At 37.7% G+C, this 19,963-nt stretch overlaps 1 protein-coding gene across 3 annotated transcripts; it reads left to right on the top strand.

The window, feature by feature from the left end:
• The first annotated feature begins 317 nt into the window (after positions 1-317).
• LOC103049134 (cytochrome P450 2K4-like) lies at positions 318-18,272 on the top strand. Of its 3 annotated transcripts, XR_015794786.1 has the most exons (10): positions 318-616; positions 1,907-2,069; positions 3,483-3,632; positions 8,878-9,038; positions 10,221-10,394; positions 10,802-10,949; positions 12,484-12,668; positions 13,058-13,199; positions 14,496-16,146; positions 18,201-18,272. XR_015794786.1 is itself a non-coding variant. In XM_088133855.1 (9 exons), exons 1-9 carry the CDS (start codon positions 434-436, stop codon positions 14,678-14,680), a joined length of 1,491 nt encoding a protein of 496 aa, XP_087989981.1. In that variant the 5' UTR covers positions 318-433; the 3' UTR covers positions 14,681-16,876. The 3 variants fall into 3 exon arrangements, 1 of the variants encoding a protein (XP_087989981.1); XM_088133855.1 differs by lacking the exon at positions 18,201-18,272 and having other exon boundaries at positions 14,496-16,876; XR_015794788.1 differs by lacking the exons at positions 318-616; positions 1,907-2,069 and adding an exon at positions 3,083-3,304.
• Positions 18,273-19,963: the final 1,691 nt, after the last annotated feature.

Genomic DNA, 19,963 nt, shown 5'->3' with positions numbered 1-19,963 from the left:
GTTGCTCGGTCCAGGTAACGATGTAACTAGAACATCAAGTGAACTTGGGCGAAGGCCTTCCTCAGCACAGCAGTCATGAAGCTATGAATCCAAGAAGACCCCCAGACCAAACGCGGATGGTTATGGAGCACAGTCAAGAAAAAGGAAGGCTCTGTAAAATATTATTAACATCTGTTATAAAAGTTGGATTGTTGCAAGTTCACATAAGTTTAAATTTGTTCGCAAAGGTTTCATAGGTCCCGCCCATAGATAGGAAAGTCAGACCAAATTCCTGGGGAGGAGAGAGAAAACAAGGGCAAGGTTGAAGGTCTGATGATTCAGCAGAAAGTGTAGCCAGGCAGTGCCTCGTGCAGCGCTTTGAAACACGGGCTTCTGTCACTTCAGTTTGCAGAATTCATTGTAATTATTACTGAAAACTGTTTACTACAAGGAAATGGATTGGACTGGACCTATTTTAATATTATTACTATTTATTCTTGCAATTATGTCCCTTTTGAAGAAGGGCAGTTCCTGGAATGACAGCTCCCCAAACCTTCCCCCGGGACCTAGGACCATACCCATTTTGGGAAATCTGCACCTGATGGATCTGAAGAGGCCTTTCAGAACAATGATCGAGGTAAAGTCTGATGATTAACAAGCCTGAGTGTTCTTTGCCATAATTTATTGACATAACGCAAAATCTTGGTGAATTACTCTGGTAAGTGTCATGTGCTCCGTGTTGGTTTTTGGTGTTTATGGAAATATTAAAAAGTGGGGATTTACCTGGTATTTGAATACGTTTAGATATTCAGGAAGGACTATTTCAAGAAAAACTTTTTGTTAATGGTTGTAAAATTTTCTAACTATTTATTCAGATTTACTGAGATGGTTCAAAATCCCAATGAGCCTATGAGAAAATATAAATACTGTCAGCGAGAGAATGTCGGCTGGAGTGGCCCAGGAAGAAAGCCTTCTCTGCTGTTGCCCCCGCTCTTTGCAATATTCTGTCCCCAGAAGTGCAGCGGGCCCCTACCCTCCCAGCTTTCCAAAAAGGGTTAAGGACCTGGCTCTAAAAGCAAGCTTGGGGCAACATGAGCTCTAATCACCCCTGGGTGTGGTTACTGCCCCGACGACACTCCCTGAGTTATTCGCCAACTCTCCCTCTTTCTTGGAAGCTATTTATTATTAGGATTGTTTTTATATTGTATGCGAATGAATTTTATCTCTCCTGTAAACCGTCCAGAGTTGTTTCAGCAAGATGGGCAACAACAAATTTTATAAATAAATAAATGCTCAGAGAGACTCCTGTTTACACCATTTAAGCAGAATTATAAGTAATTCAAACAATTTCTTCAGTGAACACCCTATTTATGAAGGGGAGAGGGGTAACTTTCCTGATTTTGAGATTCATTCATGGGCATATATTTGGGTTTCTTTCCTTTGAGGAATTCACATGATCACCTTCAAAAACTGCTAGGGGCACAATTGGAAAGTTTCTATGTGACCCCTTCAACAACACGGCAGAGGCTCAGTTTCTCCTTTAGTGAAAATTCCACCATGTCCAGCACTAAAGGCTGTCAGGCAGCTTTGGAAAACGCCGGAATAAATCTCTTGCGCAGACTGAATTTTCACACCAAGCCCTGCACAATTGACCCCTTTAGAATTTATGAGAAATTGTATCTGTTTGGCATGGTGATCAAGGATCTTTTTATTCCACAAGGGTTCTTTTAGTGTCAGATATATATAATATGCAAATTAATTGCACTAATAAAATAACAGCATTATAATGTGTCAAGAAAAGGAAAAAGAAAATAACGTGACCACAACCTTGCAATTGTGAGACATGATTTCTGTAAACCAACTTCTGCTTCTATGAGTCAAATTATTAATGAAAATGGTCTCTTGTTTTTCTTATGCTGAATTCCAGTTGTCAAAAGAATACGGTCCCATTTTCCGCATCAAACTGGGATTCCAGGAAATGGTGGTGCTGACTGGCTATGAGACGGTCAAAGAGGCTCTGGTGAACCAGGCGGATGTATTTGCAGAGAGACCTGTCCTCTCCCTTTTTGAGGAATTTGCAAAGGGCTTTGGTGAGTTTTTCATTCTGGATCGTAGCTGGCATTCCTTGCAGATGTGTGATCAGCATCATGTAGAACTTTTCTCCTGAGGTTCTCACAGGCGGTAACCTCAGCGGACTGGGACAGCTTCTGCAAATCCAACCAGGATGGAGATCCAACTGAAACCTTTCTTCTGCCACTGTCTCTTAGTCCCTCAGTGCCAATGGAGGGAGCTGGAGAATAAAAAGCTGTGGCAATATTCTGTCAGGCCCACACACTCCACACCACCATGTTTGATTCTGCTTCTTTGCACATTTGGGTGTGTGTCCATGGATCTGTGTGTGAGAGAGAGATTGTGTGTATGGAATCCCAGTAGCACGTATGCCTTTTCCTGCATATTTCTCCTCCTATAGATAGTTATACATACCTTTCTTTCTGCAATGTTTTTGCCAGTTTCTCTTCCCTGATATGCATTTTTATCCATCCCTCATGGAGCATTTCTCCATAACTTATGTACAATGTGCACAGTACAGAAATCCTCTGCCACAGAATCCATTACCAAAATAATAATAAAAAAAGTATGACAATATTAACCCCAAGCTATGGGAACTGAGGATTTGCCAATAGTACTCCAAGTTTCTGGTGAGTGTTAGAAGTGGCTGGCCTATGTAAGGAACAAGCAGCTTGACCATTTTCATGGTAGATAACAGAGAACTTGCACACTGGGAAAGACGCCAGGAAATTTACCATTAATAAAAGTTCCTTAATGAAATCCCAATACTTACAGCATTAGAGAGATTCCTCCCCCACCATCTGCAGTGAGTCAAAGTAATGGCGAGGAGGAAATTCCATGGACTCAACTAGCAAAGTGGTTGCTTTTGTTGGGCAAGTCTTAGAGGCATTCAATCTCCCCCTCGAGTTGCTTAGTTTAAGTATCAGCAAGGGAAGGTTATATATCAGTGAGGATTAGCTACATTGTTATGTGTAATAAGTAAATACTGTAAGTAGAGCTAGCTTGTCTAAGAAGACTCTCTTCCAGGCATTAATTGAAAAATGCAGATCACTCAAGGGCATCTACCAAAGTCCCATCTCGATCATCTCCTGCCACCGCTCCAGGAAGAGGATCTCGGTATTTTACATGATGGATGCAACACTTACTCAAAATCCATTGAGGCATCATTCAAAAAACAAACAAAGAAACTAACTTCAGGTCTTTGCAACCACTTGCTCACAAAATATCCGCAAAATGCCAAGGCTCCTGGAAAGAGGTAAATGCATATTTGGTGGAAAGATGATATAGAAACAAACTTCTTCCACGTCCTTCATTCCTGATTTTCTAACAAGACTGAGATGAACTTTCCCCCAAATTATATGCAAAATCATGGACCTTTCTTGGTAAAATTACATCTCTCAATCTGACCCCTTTTCTCTATGTTTTCTCTCCAGGTGTTGTTTTTGCTCATGGTGAGAATTGGAAAGTGATGCGTCGGTTCACGTTATCCACATTACGGGACTACGGAGTGGGCAGGAGGACCATTGAAGACAAAATCACTGAAGAGTGTAGTGTTTTGATGAAGACAATTACAACTTATGCAGGTGGGTTGGCATTTCCTCCTAAGGCTCTACCGGAGCATCCTCCAGGACATACGTAGAATGTGAAATAATTTCCTCAGATTATATCAAGTGAACAAGCAGTGCTTTTGGAGTATTCTCTCTCCAACTGTTCTTAAACACATCAGTATTTTCCTGCAAAGATGCCTAGCTGTTCAATTTCTACAAATTATATTTCCAGAAATATGACTTATGTATGTCAAAATGATTCCAGAGGTCTTGAAAAGTTAATTTAGTGTAATCCAAAGATCTCTCAAAAATGACAGTTCTAGACTTAATTTTCTTTACAGAATCCTCTAGATCCTCTATAGAGAGAGGAATTGGGGTTGCAAGCTCTCCATCTGGGCATGAAAAGGTGGTGCACACTGGACCGTTTGCTCCACTCTGCTTTGGGACAGTGATAAACATGTTGCAGTATTTCAAAGAGGAAAAGCACATCATCTAAATGTATTAAGTGACCTAGAGTATTCCTATTTTGCCCATGTTCTCCAACAAAAGTATTATCTTTCACTTGCCAAAATGGGATCCCCTATTATTCAATCCTAAGGATCAAACTGCCATTGGTGCACTTATTCATCAGCACACCTCACATAGTAGGAGAAGGAATCCCATGGGGAGACTTCCGGTGGAGGATCAGGGCGACTGGGCGAGAATAGAAGAGCTCGCACAGGGAGAAGAACTGCATTGCAGAAAAGTACCCGTCTTTGTGAAGTTCGGAGAACGAGTGAAAGACGGCAGGAGTGCAGGGGAAGAGCGCTTCTGATAGAGACCCCCTGCGGCTTCGGGATGGCGAAAACAGCAGAGTATTTGCCTTTTGACTCTGCTGTATTAAGAACGAGCCGGGAAGCCAAGAGACTGAAGGGAGGAAATCTACGAACCGCGTGTAAGCAGCCTAACCGCTGAGATAGTGTCGCCAGCTCTTCTACTTATAAATATTTAACTGAACAAAGAAAGAACTTAAAGAAAACTTTCCAGAAGAGGAATATCCTGTAAGATTCTGAATGAAAACTTTTCCATCTTTGATTAAGAATAGACATTGAAAACCATTTAATTAATTATTTCCGGTCGCCATCTTTTTCAAGGAAAAGTGAAACTGACATGCAGACTGATATTGAGACTTAAAGAACAAATATCTAAACAAGTTATAGACTAAGGTATAGATTAAGTTAAGTATATTAAAAAAATAGTTATTTAGAGGTATAGAAATAAGAAATAAAATTTTGTTACAGTTATAGAAATAAGAAATAAGATATTGATCATTTTGTTATTATTATTTAACAATATTATAAGAATATAACATGAATACAAGAAAGCAGCAGAGAAGGGGATCGGAAATTGGGGAGGGGGAATGGCTAAGGACAATGTTTGAAGATTTTACAAAAAAAAACTACGCAAAACATAACTCAAAATCTAACAACTTTGTTAGAAAGAAGGATAGATGGCTTTGAAAAAAGACTAGATCAGAAATTAGAAAAAAATGGATAAAAGAATCAAAGCCGAAATATAGGAGGTTAGAAATAAAATGGAGAAAATAGAAGAAGAGAAGGAGAAAGATCTAGATCGTTTAACCTTATTAGAATTAAGAGAAAAAGAACATTGTATAAGGTTAAGAGGGGTAAATGAAAAGAAAGAAGGAGAAATAAAAGGGATAATAATTCAAGCATTGGCTGAATTAATTGAATGGGAAGAGGACAGACTAGAGGCAGAAATTGAAAAAATATATAGAGTTAATTCAAAATATGCCAGTACCTACAAAAAACCTAGGGATATTGTTATTGAATTTGCCAGGAAAAAAACAAGAGAGTTGATAAGTCAAGCCTCATATAGTAGAATAATATCTATTGAGGGAAATGATATCTTAATTTTCAAAGAAATACCAGGAAGAATTTTGAAAAAGAGAAAAGAATATAATTTGTTAACAGGAGTCTTAAAAAGAAATCAAATAAACTTTAAATGGGAATTGATGGAGGGTGTAAGTTTCACCTACCAAGATCAAAGATATAAGCTGAATTCTACATTTAAAGCACAGGACTTTTTAGAAAGATTTGGAAAGGATCTCAGCCAATCTAAAGATGGAAGAGACAGGAAAGATAGCATCGAAGAGGGAAAAAAATCTAGGACTAAGGAAGGAAAGGAAAACTCAAGTTCAAGGGAGTTTGTAAATTTATTGGTAGATGAATGAATTGAGATGTTTGTCATGGAACATTAATGGGGGCAATGCCCCAATCAAAAGGAAAAAAATACTTCATTTTCTAAATAAGAAAAATCCAGAAATTGTATGTTTACAAGAAACACACATTAAGAAAAAAGATATCAAAATTCTGATGAATAAAAAATTGGGATTTGAATTTGTGACTGCAAATGAAAAAAAAAAAAAGAATGGGGTGGCTCTTTATGTGAAGGACTATTTAAAGCCAAAATTAATAAAATCTGATGAGAAGGGAAGGTTTATATTGGTAGAAATAGAAGCACAAAATTTAAAAATAATTCTGGTAGGAATATATGCCCCAAATGTCCAACAAAATAAGTTCTATTATGAGATACTACAAATCTGTAATGAACTTTCATACCAAAACTGGATTTTGTTAGGAGATTGGAATGGGGTGACAGATCCAACAATTGATAGAAAATCAGGCTCTCAAATTAAAAAGAATCAAGGAAAATTACCAAAAAAATTTTTTGATATCAGAGAGACTTTGGAGTTAGTCGACACATGGAGATTTCAAAATGAAAACTCAAGGGAATATACATTTTATTCAAATAGATTTAAGTCATTTTCAAGAATCGACATGATATGGGCCTCTACTAGTTTAACAAACAAAATTAAAGACACATCTATCCTTCCAAAGTTTTTCTCATACCACAATCCCGTACAATTAATATTAAATATTCATACCAGAGCTTATAGATGGAGATTAAATGAAGCGTTGTTGAGAAATGAAAAAAAAGTAGAAGATTGCAAAAAAAAATTAAAAGAATTTTTTGAAATAAATGTAAATAATGAGGTAAATATTGATACAGTATGGGATGCAAGTAAAGCATATATGAGAGGCCTTTTTATGTCTTTAAATAGTAATCTAAAAAAGGATAAACAACAAAAAATTCAAAGTTTAATGGATCAAATTAAGAATAAAGAAAAGGATTTGCAAACTCAACCAAACAATGAGAATTTAAAACAACTTAAAATATTACAACAGCAAACAAATATATTTATGACTGAAGAAATAGAGAAGAAAATAAGATTTAGTAAACAAAAAAACTTCGAACATGCGAATAAGGTGGGAAGATGGTTAGCATTTAAATTAAGGAAAGACAGAGAGAAAAGAAACATTATGAAAATAAGAGAAAATGAAAGGGAGTTATCAGATAATAAAAATACTAAAAAAGCATTTCATAATTTTTATTCAAATTTGTACAAACAACAAAATATAGCAAAGGATAAAATAGAAATATATTTTAAAAAGTGCAATTTAAAGAAAATAATGCAGGATCATAAAGAAATTGTTAACAATCCTATTACAATACAAGAAGTCAAAGATGCAATTAAAAAATTGAAGATGGGGAAAACCCCAGGACCAGATGGCTTTTCAGCAATATATTATAAACAATTCCAGGAAATGTTGATTGAACCCTTTAAGGACCTTTTAAATTCGATATTAATGGGTAAAAAAATTCTTACATCTTGGACAGAAGCAAATATTGCTTTAATTCCAAAAGAAAATCAGGATCCAAATTTATGCAAAAATTATAGACCCATCTCGCTATTAAATAGCGATTATAAAATTTTCACTATAATTCTATCAGACAGACTAAAGAAAATTCTCCAAGAAATAATAAAGATCAAAATGGATTTTTACCTCAAAGAAATATTAAAGACAATATAAGAACAGTAGTAAATTTAATCGAATATGCTCATATTCATAATGAAAAGCAAATTATGTTACTATTCCTCAATGCAGAGAAGGCATTTGATAATCTGAATTACGAATTTCTATTTAAAATATTAGAAATTAAAGATTTTGGAGAAAATTTTATAAAAGCAATAAAAGCTATATATACAATACAAAAGGCTAAGATTATAGTTAACCAAGATGCAACAGAGGATTGCATTATAGAAAAAGGCACAAGGCAAGGATGTCCATTATCCCCATTATTATTTATTCTAGTTTTGGAGGTACTTACAGATAAGATAAGAGAGGATAAAGATATACAAGGTATAAAGATTAAAAAGGAAATTTATAAATTGAGAGCCTTTGCAGATGACTTGATTATTACTCTCCAAGATCCCATAAAGTCAATAGATAAATTACTAAAGACATTGCAAGAATATGGAGAATTGGCTGGTTTTAAGATAAATGAACAAAAGACCAAAATGATGAATCTGAATATGTCTACAAGGGATCAGAAAATTCTTGAAATTAAATCTGGCTTTCAAAATGTTAAGAAAATAAAATATTTAGGTATTGAAATAGCATCAAAGAATGTTGATCTATTCCAAAATAACTATGTAAAAGTTTGGAAGGAAATAAAACAAGATTTAGCAAGATGGGAATGTATGCAATTATCTTTGATGGGCAGAATATCCACGATTAAAATGAATATCTTGCCTAGAATTTTGTTTCTTTTTCAAACTATCCCAATAACTATAACTGATTAAATATTTAGACAATGGCAAAAAGATATATCAAAATTCATATGGAAAGGGAAAAAACCAAGGATAAGATTTACGATATTACAAGATTTAAAAGAAAGAGGAGGTTTAGGAGAAGGAATCCCATATTTTCCAAAATGATCGTGCCTAAAATCCTCCAGTGTCAAAAGTGCCTAACATACAGTATCTGGGTTGCCAAAGTATGGATAACCATAGGGTAGCAGCAGAGATATACACAGAGCTCTAATCGTTGGCACTTATGGTTCTCTGCATTTTTGCAACTCAGAAATGATATGGATAAAATTTACCATTCATTGCCTTGAGGAAGAAGAAATTAGAGAAGTCCTATGATATACAAATAAGCTAGAAAATTAAAACTTCTTTGTCTAACTGCCAAATGAGGTTCCTTTGTGGAGCATTCCTACATACCTACAAACTCATCATGCTATTTGCTTTTCAGTAAGCCAGTTCCAGTAAAGAAAGGCATGAGATCATAAAAACTGTAATATCTAGTTTATTTAGCAGATGTAATCTTGGTTGCATTCACAATTCTGTTTTGATTTATTGTTCGTTGCCCAGGAAAACCATTTGAGGTCACAACAGTTATGACTGCTGCTGTTTCCAACATCATAGTTTCTATTCTACTTGGGAAGCACTATGACTATGAAGATCCCACATTTCTAAGACTACTGAAGTTAATGAATGAAAATATTCGGCTTTCGGCAACCCCTTCTATATTGGTAATCTAATATTTCATTTGAAAGAAAAATCATGAAAAACAGGCATCAGAATGTGTGTCATTCAAGCTTTATTGCGAAGCAAAGGATCTTTCTTCTCATGGGTGTCTGCTGCAAGATCGCTTCCAAAGGACAAGATGAACAAGATGATTTTTTTTTTTTTTGTCTGCACTCAGTCATTGCTGACCCTGCAGTGACTGCTTGGACGAGTCCTTGCAGTTTTCAAGGCAATTGTTTTTCGGAAGTGGTTTGCCAGACCATCCTTCCTAGAGCAGAGCCCAGCTGGCAAGCGCAGGAGGCGGGGTTTCCGTTGCTTCGCGCCCTTTTTGGGCACGCACGGTTTTTCGCGCTTACCGGCAACTGCTCCCGACTCCTTTTTTGCAAGGCGCCGCCAGCATTTTTCCTCCCACCGGAGTGAGAGTACCCATTTATCTACTCACGTGAGTTTTCGACCTGTTGGGTTGACAGGAACTGGGGAGGAAACAGGAGGTCACCCTGTTTAACGCAAAGGCTGGACTCGAACTGCTGAAGCGTCGACCATTTCTGGCCAGCAACTTTCAGCGTCATTAAGCTGCTGTGCCAACACATCCCCCGAACAAGATGATATCGGGATTCAAATTCCATCCTTGCATAGTTGCATTGAAATATCTCATGCAAGTATGCAAACCACTTTTTAGCATCCCGATGTTCTAATGAATGCTTCATTACTTCCTCTCCCTTCCTCATACAAGTCTGTGAATGCACTCAAATTGGAGGGGTGGGAACCTTCATTGCAAATACCTTTCCCATATTTTTTTTTTACACTACTACACAACTCTAAATGTGCTAAATAGGTCTCTTGGCTAAGACTTGCATTTGGTTTCTCATACTTATTTTTCCCATTGCTTGTTTGGGAATCAACAGGATGTAAGCAGGAGGAGATCATTCAATAGTATTTTGAAAATGAGCACTCCCTCTCCCAATAACTGTGTGGAGGTTTAGTCCGATGGTTTTGGGTCTTAGTGAATTAGAAATAATTGACTATCCATAGCTCCCGTAATCATGTTTTTTTGCTTATATTCTTGTTTATTTCTTGTAGACTTATGGAACACTATTTTCCTGAAAATGGGTTGAGATGTCCACATGAGAAATGTATTCAAAGTATTCAACTTCCTTAATATATGTTTTCTTTCCTCATCCTTTCAGCTATGTGACTCCTTTCCCATGCTGGGGTTCCTTTTGGGTTCTCATAAAATACTAATAAATAATAGAAAGGAAGTCCATGATTTCATACAGGCCACCTTCATAGAACATCTCAAAGACCTTGATGAAAATGATCAGAGGAGTTTCATCGATTCATTTCTTGTTCGGCAAAGAGAGGTAATAGATCATTTTATACATGCCTGGAATTACTGATTTTTTTCCCCGTATTTTAAAAGGATGCCTCTATATAAAGAACATGTAGGTTGGTTAGGATCCTTGCTTCAGAAATGTAGAAGGAACCAAATTTCTAGAAGTTTCTAATCATTCCCTCTTCATTATTTTATTTCAGGATTTGCAGCTACTAAAACAATACCTAGACTTTTTCTTCTCGCTATTCAAAATGGCATCAATATCAAGCCTTTTGTGGAGGAGTGGGTCCGGAGGGAGGGGTCTCCTTGGGGTGATCCCTTTAGTGGGCGAATCCTTTTGTCGTTTTGAGTAACTGTCCTCTTAGTCTTCGAGATTATTGATGATATGAGTAGGTTGAGTTTCCTTACTAGTGTTTTATTTTTAATACACTTCAGGAAAATAAGAAGATGACAAATGCTGAATATTTTCATAATGAAAACCTTAAAGCTCTTGTACTTGACTTATTTGGTGCTGGTACAGAAACGACTGCAAACACTCTGCGCTGGGCCATACTCCTAATGATGAAGTACCCGGACATTCAGAGTAAGCACCTTCATTTCACTGGCTTGTAATAAAAAATATAAACATAACTGAAAGAAGATTTTTGGTATCTGGAATGTTACTTGAATGAAGGGAAAAGAGATGAAGCAAGGATAAGTTGTCCTTCCAACAAACCCAGAATACATTGATCTCACTAAATGTAAATAGAATAAACAGATGATTTCAAAAAGAAGATAAAATATGTCAAACAAAGTCATCTTGGAAGAGCAAACAAACCAGGGAAACCTCTGACATATCACATCAGGAAACAGAAAGAAAGGATGAGAATAACAGCAAAAAAGAAAGAGAACAAACTGTTATATCCAAGATCAGAAACAACAGAAGAACTTGTAAAACTTTGAAGGAATTAAATTCCAGGCACAAAATAAATGAAGGAAATTTGAAAACATATAGTGAATGCTCAGGGCCTAAAGAATTTACTGAATAATATAGACAAATATTAAGCAAATCTATAGCAACTCAAGAGATTAAAGAAGCATTAAAGAAAATTAAAATCAGAAAGCGACAGTCCCAGATGACCTGACAGCCTTATATTTCAAAAAGCTAGAGGGGAACTAGCCAAACCACTTTTGAAGATGATGAATGAAATTCAAACAACAAAAACAATACCAAAGACATGGGATGAGGCATATCTAACATTACTACAAAAGAAGCAGGGGAAGGTATGGGGGGGTACGAGAATGTTGTTTTTTTTCTTTCCATTTTTTGTTTGTTTTAATGAATTAAAAGAAGATTTTTGGTAGATACAAGTATTGCTTGAAGAAGGGGAAAATAGGGGGTATTATCCTTGTTTATATTTTAAGGAAGTCATGGAAGTGAAAGGATGGAGAAAGAGATATAAAATATTTTTGCATTGAAGTGCACATATATACATTTCAGCCCCTTCATTTTATGCTCTCATCACCCCCACTGCTATTACTTAGAGGAACAGGAGATCACACCCTAGTATGAGCCACGACTGAAGAGACTTTCTATTAAGAATAATGTATTCCAACCATGATCAGGCCTTGACTCATCTCTATGTGCTCCACCCAACATTTCATCCTTTCTGGGACTTGAAAATGTAAACTGATAGTCAGTCCTTAGTCCAGCTCTTCTCTTAATGCAAATATTGATAAAAGAAGGGGGGGGGAAGCTAACATAAAAGATTGTAGCCTTTTGTTACTAGGTGTGCACCACAAATGTATTTGGCTTTACAGCTTTATCTTAAAACCTTGCAGATGCAGTCTTTCTTAATGAACTTAAACTTCCAAATCAGATTCTTATCACATTTAAGAATTGTCACTAACAATAATATTTTCTGTATCCTTATAGTATTTTCTTCAGAGATAAATCTTGTACTTCTCCGATGTACAGTCAAGGTCCTTCATATTATAGCACCAGTTCTCCAAAATACCAGAGATCTAAGTTAATGACTAATGTATCCTTCAGAATTTGGAAATTTTATATTAACTCTGACTTAAAACAAAATTGAAACAGAGCCATCTTAATACATAATATTGCTTTGGTCCCCCAGGGAAGGTCCAAGAAGAAATTGCAAAAGTGATTGGAGATCTCCAGCCAAGGACAGAACACCGAGCAAAAATGCCTTACACCGAGGCAGTAATTCATGAAGTTCAAAGGTTTGCTGACATTTTTCCAATGAACTTGCCACATGCAACCAGCATGGACATAACTTTCAAAGGCTTCTTCATTCCCAAGGTGATCAATCTGAAATCACTGCATTATACCAAATCTAGTCTTTCTCGTACTATATACTGTATAAGGTAGAATTTTTCAGTATAATCAATTGCAGTTTGAGAGGTGCTGAGCATTGATCCAGCTGATAATCTATTAATTTGCCTCATGTTTCAATGTTTTCAACCTGTCCATTTCTCCATGCCCAGTATTTATATCAATACATATATTTGCAAGACCACTTTAAAATGTAGTTGCATTTTTTTTTTTTTTGGAAAGGGAGTGTTTTCCCATGCCCAGTATTAACTTCTCAACTAAACTTTTAAAAATTCACTATGATAATGCATATAGCAATAAGTTAAATGGACATACAGTACTCCATTTCAAATCATTTTTTCCTTTTCAATTTTTAGGGCATGCAGATTATTCCACTGCTGTCATCAGTGCTCCATGATGAATCTCAGTGGGAGAAACCTCATGAATTCTATCCTGAGCATTTTCTTGATTCTGAGGGAAAATTTCTGAAAAAAGATGCATTCCTGCCCTTCTCTGCAGGTAGGATTCTCTCATGTGTGAGCCTGTATCCAAGAATAGGCAGCCCTTAACACCTTGTTTGAAAAGAAAACAGTTGATAAAAGTTCAATGACATAGATGTTAATTTAACAGAGTTTAACCTAGTGGACATTTGTGGCCAGACATTACCCCTCATTGACTGACTAGCCTGTTGTTTCCAAACTGTCTGGAGAACCATCAACTCTGTGCATCAGTTCCTGTTCTTCCTACTACATTGGCCTCAGCACCTCTGTATTTTGGCAATCCAGGATGAATCTTGCCTTTCAGCCTTCCTGGCTGACTCTGGCCTTGAGACAGCTGCAGGCTTTGGGGATTCTTAGCTTGACCCTGTAAGTAAATAGGGTTCTTGTTAGGTCATAGCAGTGTAGCAGAGCATAAAACACAATAAAGCAAAGCAAAATAAAATAAGATAATAGAAAGAGTGTTAGACATAAGTAAATTGAGTCAAGACAAAACCAGGGCTCCCATTAAAAAGCTAAAAAACTATTTCTAAATGACAACAAAGGAAAAGTAGCAACTCATTTCTAACGCTTTGAAAGGTACCTGAAAGAATCTAATTCAATCATTGAATTCACCTACTATGGGTAGTTTGGCCCTGATTTCATTATAACTGAGCAGTGGAAGACATAGTGAGTAACGTCCTCCCCTTGACTGACAATGCAGGGACAGAGACGCTGTTCAGCTTACCAAATCTCCCATCAAGCTATTCCAAAGGCCTGGTCTGCAGCCAACGGGATGTAAAAGGCTTTTCCAGTGGGGCACTGGTAATATTATCCAGATTCTTCAGAGTTTTTATACTAATGGTTCCAGGATGAAATTAGAGATGACTATTCTGCATTAGAATCTTTATTAGCATCCTTTCCAAGAAGCCTATCTCTAATGTTTTCTCTGTTCCAACAACTAAGTTCCCCCAAAAGGCAGAGTAGTAGATCAGCAAAAGGGCTGCCCTGGGGAGGCCTAAAATCATCCCAATGAACTTATTTTGGACTGTGTCCAATTGAGGAATAACCCACTCATGGGCATTACTCTATTTGTTGGGTGTTAATTTTCCACCTTGTTTGACATTATTGTCACATTCAGAACATCTGCTGCCATCTAGTAGCCAGAAAAAAAATCCATCTCCATTCCATTAATGTGTTTTAACTTCTTTCTGTATCAATGACCTGTCCTTGCTTTTCTGTGTGCTGATCGCTCATAGCCATAGGACAGTGGACAGCCATGTGAAATAGTTTGAGAAACCAAGAAACCCACTTTTTTGCCACGTGTGCTTTCTTCCAGGTCGGAGAGCATGCGCTGGTGAGAACCTTGCCAAAACGGAGCTCTTCCTCTTCTTTACCAGCCTCCTGCAGGGATTCACCTTCCAGCCACCCCCAGGGACATCTAAAGATGATCTGGACCTGACCCCTGATCTTGGACTATCAACCCCTCCCATGCCGTACAAGACCTGTGCTGTGTTACGGTGATCCGACAGAAAAAAATGATGACAAGCTGTTTTTGCAGCCTTTGCAATGCCTCCATTTTGACAGTCAGGCAAAATCTGACCAGATACCAGATTCCAATGATCGATAGACCCACAAAATGTAGATTCTGATGGGGAAGAATAGTAGGGAAATCATGAAATGCAAAGTGCTTTGTATTGCTGTTACTGCATTTTTCTTTTGGGCTATTTGTTTCCTTTTTCTTTTATTAATTTTTTTTTCTCTGCTTCAACTTCTGTTTCATGTAGGATTTTTCTGTCTCTTTTCCATTAATTAAAAAGAGTAATTTTAATTCCTTTTTTAAAAAGCAATATCATTTTTTCTGCAATAGTCCCAAGTGCAAATTCATGTATTTGCTTGTTATCCCTAGTTATCACTTGTATTCTTTCTTCAAAAAACAATAAAATACTAATATTCCTAGTAGTAGCAGTAGTAAGAATAATGATGGCAAAACGTCCAGCTCTAGACTACAGTATATAATCAGGAAATTTTGATCAAACTATTAACTCAGGCAACAAATGAGATTCAGCAACACCAAGAACTTCCTTTTTCTTGGAAGGGAGCTATAATTTCTTTGATACCTAACAAGAGGAACAGCCCAACTTGTCCAGTGTTGTATTGGCCCATCACGTTACTTAACGTAGATGATAAACTCTTTACTGCAAAAAGACTAAATGTCCTCCTAAATAAATTGATACAACCTGATGAGATTTGCTTTGCTCATAAGAAGTACCAGAGGTATAATGATAGCTACATTTGAATACTACTGATTATTGATTTTTTTTCCACATGGCATCAAGGCCAGATGTTTTGTCGGAGCTATAGTTGTTTGCAGATGTGAATGGTTTTGATATGTAAAATGGAGTCAAATTGGATGGTTGGTGGTTGTGGTGTTAGAAGTTGGGAGCTGGTAGAGATGGGCAGTGGAGGACGGGGTCAGGGGAGTTGAGGTTGAGTGGTTGGATGGGAGGTGGGAAAGAGCAAGACTGCTCGGGTGTTGGGTGCTAAGCGCTGGGCAGAAACACCCATGTGCTAGAGCTGGCCAGCTCATTATTTGGCAGTGTGGCAGGGTGTGATGGGGCCTTGGACCTAGGGGAGTGAGGATAAGGGTTGGGCATGGTGGGTATTCTAAGGGGGAGAAGGCAGACAGTGACATCATGGTGACAACAGGCGTGGGAAGTTATGGTCAGACACAGAAGGTGGTCCACTCTCGGGGAAGGCTGCCCTGGTGTTTGGTATCACTGCTGCATTCCAGCCCATTGTGCTTCACCCTGAGACCCTCTGTCTTTAAGTTCTTTAAGGCCCTCTGGAATACCACCAGGGTGCCCATGTGGACTCCCTATACATGTGGATATAAGAGAACTCAGTGATTTTTAGAGATGAAACCACCGTTGCAGAGATGCCTGGATGGCCGCTGAAGGAATATGAGGACTGAGTCTGAACAAGGATAGGTAAGACCATGTATTAATGATTACCGTAGGGTGGTAAGGGTGGTGAAACATATTTAATTATTTTAATTTAATTTAATTCATTTGATATAGGTGTTGCCTGGCACCAGAATTACTCCTGAATGGCTCACAATATAAATTGAATAAAGGAATAAACAGAAACAGCATAAACAGAATAAAATACAATATTAATAAGGAGAGGGAAAAAGCTAAATAAAGAGCAAATTATAACACCAACAACAACATAGGGAACAAAATAGCAAATTTAGCCAACAACACAGAAAACATAGACAGATATACTTCACAAGGGGATCCTGCCACCTTTTCCCATGGCCTGAGAGAACAGCCAGGTCTTTAAGGCCCTCTGGAACACCACCAGGGTGGAGGCTTCCGGATGGAGGAAAATGGATGGATTGACACACCTCCAAAGGACAGGGATGACTCCGAGGCAGAGAACTGCAACCAGGAGCAAACCTTGATCAGCGGAGCTTCTCCAGACAAGGAGAACCCAAAGAAATCACACATGTGTGCTCTGGAAGGCAGCTCTTCATGAGGAAACCTGCAGGCACCTTGTGAGTAGAGCATCAAGAGCCAAGGAAGAAAGAGCAACGTTACTCACTGCAGCAGAGCCTGGAAAGGGCACTAGCTTTGCCCAAACTCCACTTGCTAAAGCACATTCCCATTATAACCATTTAAAAGCTATAGAGATCTTCAGAGCAGCAGAGTAGTGGATGGGCAGCTTTATAAATAAATAAATAAATAAATAAATAAATAAATAAATAAATAAATAAAACTATACTTCTGGTTAGTGGTCCTATGACCTGGAGCATGAATAAAGGGAAATGGAAAGGAAAAGAAATACAAATATTTCAAAATAATTTACAGGAAATAGCTTGCTAAGAGTGTGGACTATGAAAATTGAAAATGGATAAAGGGGTTAGCTGACTATGGATTTTGCTTATTTTAAAACATTTTTGAGCTTATTAATAAATTGGGATTTCCAAGAGAAATTATTGCTGGATACTTCTAAAAAAGACAAGGAATCATCATTAAAGTTCAGAGACTGTACTGTAGAATGTGTTGAATGAGATTAAAGAGTTAAGGATATGGAGAAAGGAAAAAGAAACGAAGGCTCCTTTTGGACTATCCCTTTTTTGGAAGAAGGAGAAGGGAATTGGCTTCTATCAGGAAAGCAGCAAAAGAAGGGAGGAGAAGATTACTAACACAGTAACGCCAGTATCTAAACATAGGATGGCATTTTCAACACTTTTTGGAACCATCCCTATGACTCTAATAAAGTTATTTTGAATGGTTTCAATAATACTAAGCTTCACAAAGGAGCAAATTTGAGAGCCATAGAGAAGCTGAGGGACTACCTTGGCTTGAAAGACTTTGCAAGCTGCAGGGATATAATGGGCTCCTTTTGAATAGTAACATTTTACAATAGCTGAAGAGGTATGCTGAGCGAAACTTGCCCAGTAGAAAAGATGAGCGTTCCAGGATAAGGACGCGTGGCACTGTACTCCGAGGTATTTACAGGTGCGCACCTGTTCAATTTGAATCCCATTCATTTGACATTTGTGAATTTTATGACAGTGTCGGGTAAAAACTAGGACTTTGGTTTTCTGATAATTTACTGATAGTTTATGTTCTGTGTCAAATAAAGCTAGAGCCCTAAGAGCTTTTCTCATTCCCGCTTGTGAAGGAGCCATCAGCACACTTCACCATCAGCACACTGTCGTGCTGGGATCGCACAATCAGTTAAAATGTGTGGATGAGGGGCTGGAACAGCAAGGACTTGAAGGATTGCATTTAGATATTTCCATCCATTCCGTTATCTGCCAAAGAATGGCAATTAGAGTCAGCATTTGGAGACACGAGGTGAATATGTGCCTCTGCTGTAGCAACAGTGACCAGTAAGGGCTTCTTAAGATTTTCCAGCTTATGTATTCGATGATTTTCTTCAACCAAATGCACTGATAAGGCCAGCTTCAGCTGGATCTGACACATCTTCATTCAGTAAGAGTGGCTGACTCCCACTGTCTCGCTTTTTCAAGGCCATATAAGAGGGGGAGGAAGCCTTGCTGACATCTGTTAAACTTTTGGAGTGGGTATGAAGTCCAGATGAGGTAAGACCAGACAAAGAATTAGCTTTTACATCATGAAAGACTCTGAGGGGGAACATTTGAAATGCTGCTAAGTATGGTCTCATCTTAAATAGCATTAGTGTATCAGGGCAAAAACCACATTAAACACGGGAGACAGACACAGCATAAAACAAGTCACTTCAAAGTTCTAGAAACTTTATTAAATGTTAGTTCAACAAGCAAGTAAAATTCAATCATAAGCATACAAGGTACTTACTTAGATTCACATTGCAATGCGGACCAACTTAACCGAGCTGTCAGGTAAGACAGCTTGACCAAGTGGTACTGTCCTCCTAGTTGCAATCCCTTTTATCCTCAAAAACCACAAACCACAGACATGACTCCCAGGATTTGCAACTGAATCATAACTTCCTCGGTGCTAATTTTACCAGACTTTACCAGACTTCCCTTGTCATGTCTTTTCCCATCAGCACTGCTTAGTCTAGCAAGTTTACTTATTTCCTGTTATTGCCCTAAAGGCCATATCAAAGCTAGCTTGGCTTTTATTAAATGCAATCAAAATTAACATTAAAACATACAAAAGGCTACCAAAATTTTCCTCTCACAAGTGGGATAGTGGACTGATGAAAAGATAACAAAATCTGTTTTCAGTTTTGAACAGTGGGAAGCCATTCAATGGCACTTGGATCTATCTGTCCGTGTTGACAGTGAAGAAGTTGTCGTAGAGAAGTTTTAATTGCTCTCCTGGAATCCCAACGTCCAGTACTGAGACCATTCGGGGAGATACAGAGAGCAACCTGTTGGGTCTGAAGTGAACAGTTAGCTTGGAGGGTGTGTATAGGACCACCACGCTTTACCTTGTCAGAAAGTAGGGATTTATTAACCCAATCATTTGCCTGATGCACACTTTGGTCAGTTTGTGTTACTGTAACGACTTACCCTTTATCAGAGCACGTGCCAGGAACATAGTGCTTGGCGTGAACTTCGGCATAAGCCTGAATGGAAGTGGTAGTTTTGGCTGCATACTTTTGAACAAAAGCCTCAAAGTCTTTTTTCAGCAAAACTAGGTCAAATTTTATAGCTGACAGCTGTAGGGCTGCAAATTTGTTGGAAGTGGGAGGAAAATTTGTTTTACTTACAGATTGCTTTCGTGTAAAAAGGTTCTTCTACTTTGGTGGTTAAGCAGACTTTGAGGAGAGAGAGAGCCCGGAGTGATGCCATATCCTTTCTTTCTTTTTCCCATGTTGTTTAAACTCTTTTAAACTCTTTTGTTTTCCCCTTTGCCTCCACAATTGCCATGCTGTGCATAGTTGTGAACAAATTTAAAACAGTCTTAGTAAGTACAATAAAAAGTTAATTAAAATCGACTGTTACCTAATATACTTATTTTGACTTAAACTAATGAAAACAAAAGTAGCTAAAACACTTTAAAAATTAATATAAAACTTAAAAGGGCAGGAGTGTGGTAAAATGTGTGTTGCTGGGCTGCTGAATTGGCTCCGCCAATACACTGTATTGAATCTATTCAACAAGTAGTAATAAAGATTTCCTCAGGAACAATGATTCCTAGATTTGGAGAAATCGAATGGGCAGACATTTGAAGAAGGAGAAAGCTGTAACTGTCCCAGTCAGGATGAACATCTTGCCAAGGCTCAAGTTTTTATTTGAGAAGATCCCAAAAGGAACAGATGAAAAGACACTTTATACCTGGC

The sequence above is a fragment of the Python bivittatus genome, unplaced genomic scaffold (genome assembly GCF_059951505.1).
Source record: "Python bivittatus isolate LINGU-HERP-01145 unplaced genomic scaffold, Pbiv_v1 ctg000020_np1212, whole genome shotgun sequence".
In the NCBI taxonomy this organism is placed as follows: domain Eukaryota; kingdom Metazoa; phylum Chordata; class Lepidosauria; order Squamata; family Pythonidae; genus Python; species Python bivittatus.
The sequence above is the reverse complement of the archived record's forward strand: the minus strand, read 5'-3'. Positions and strand labels throughout refer to the sequence as shown.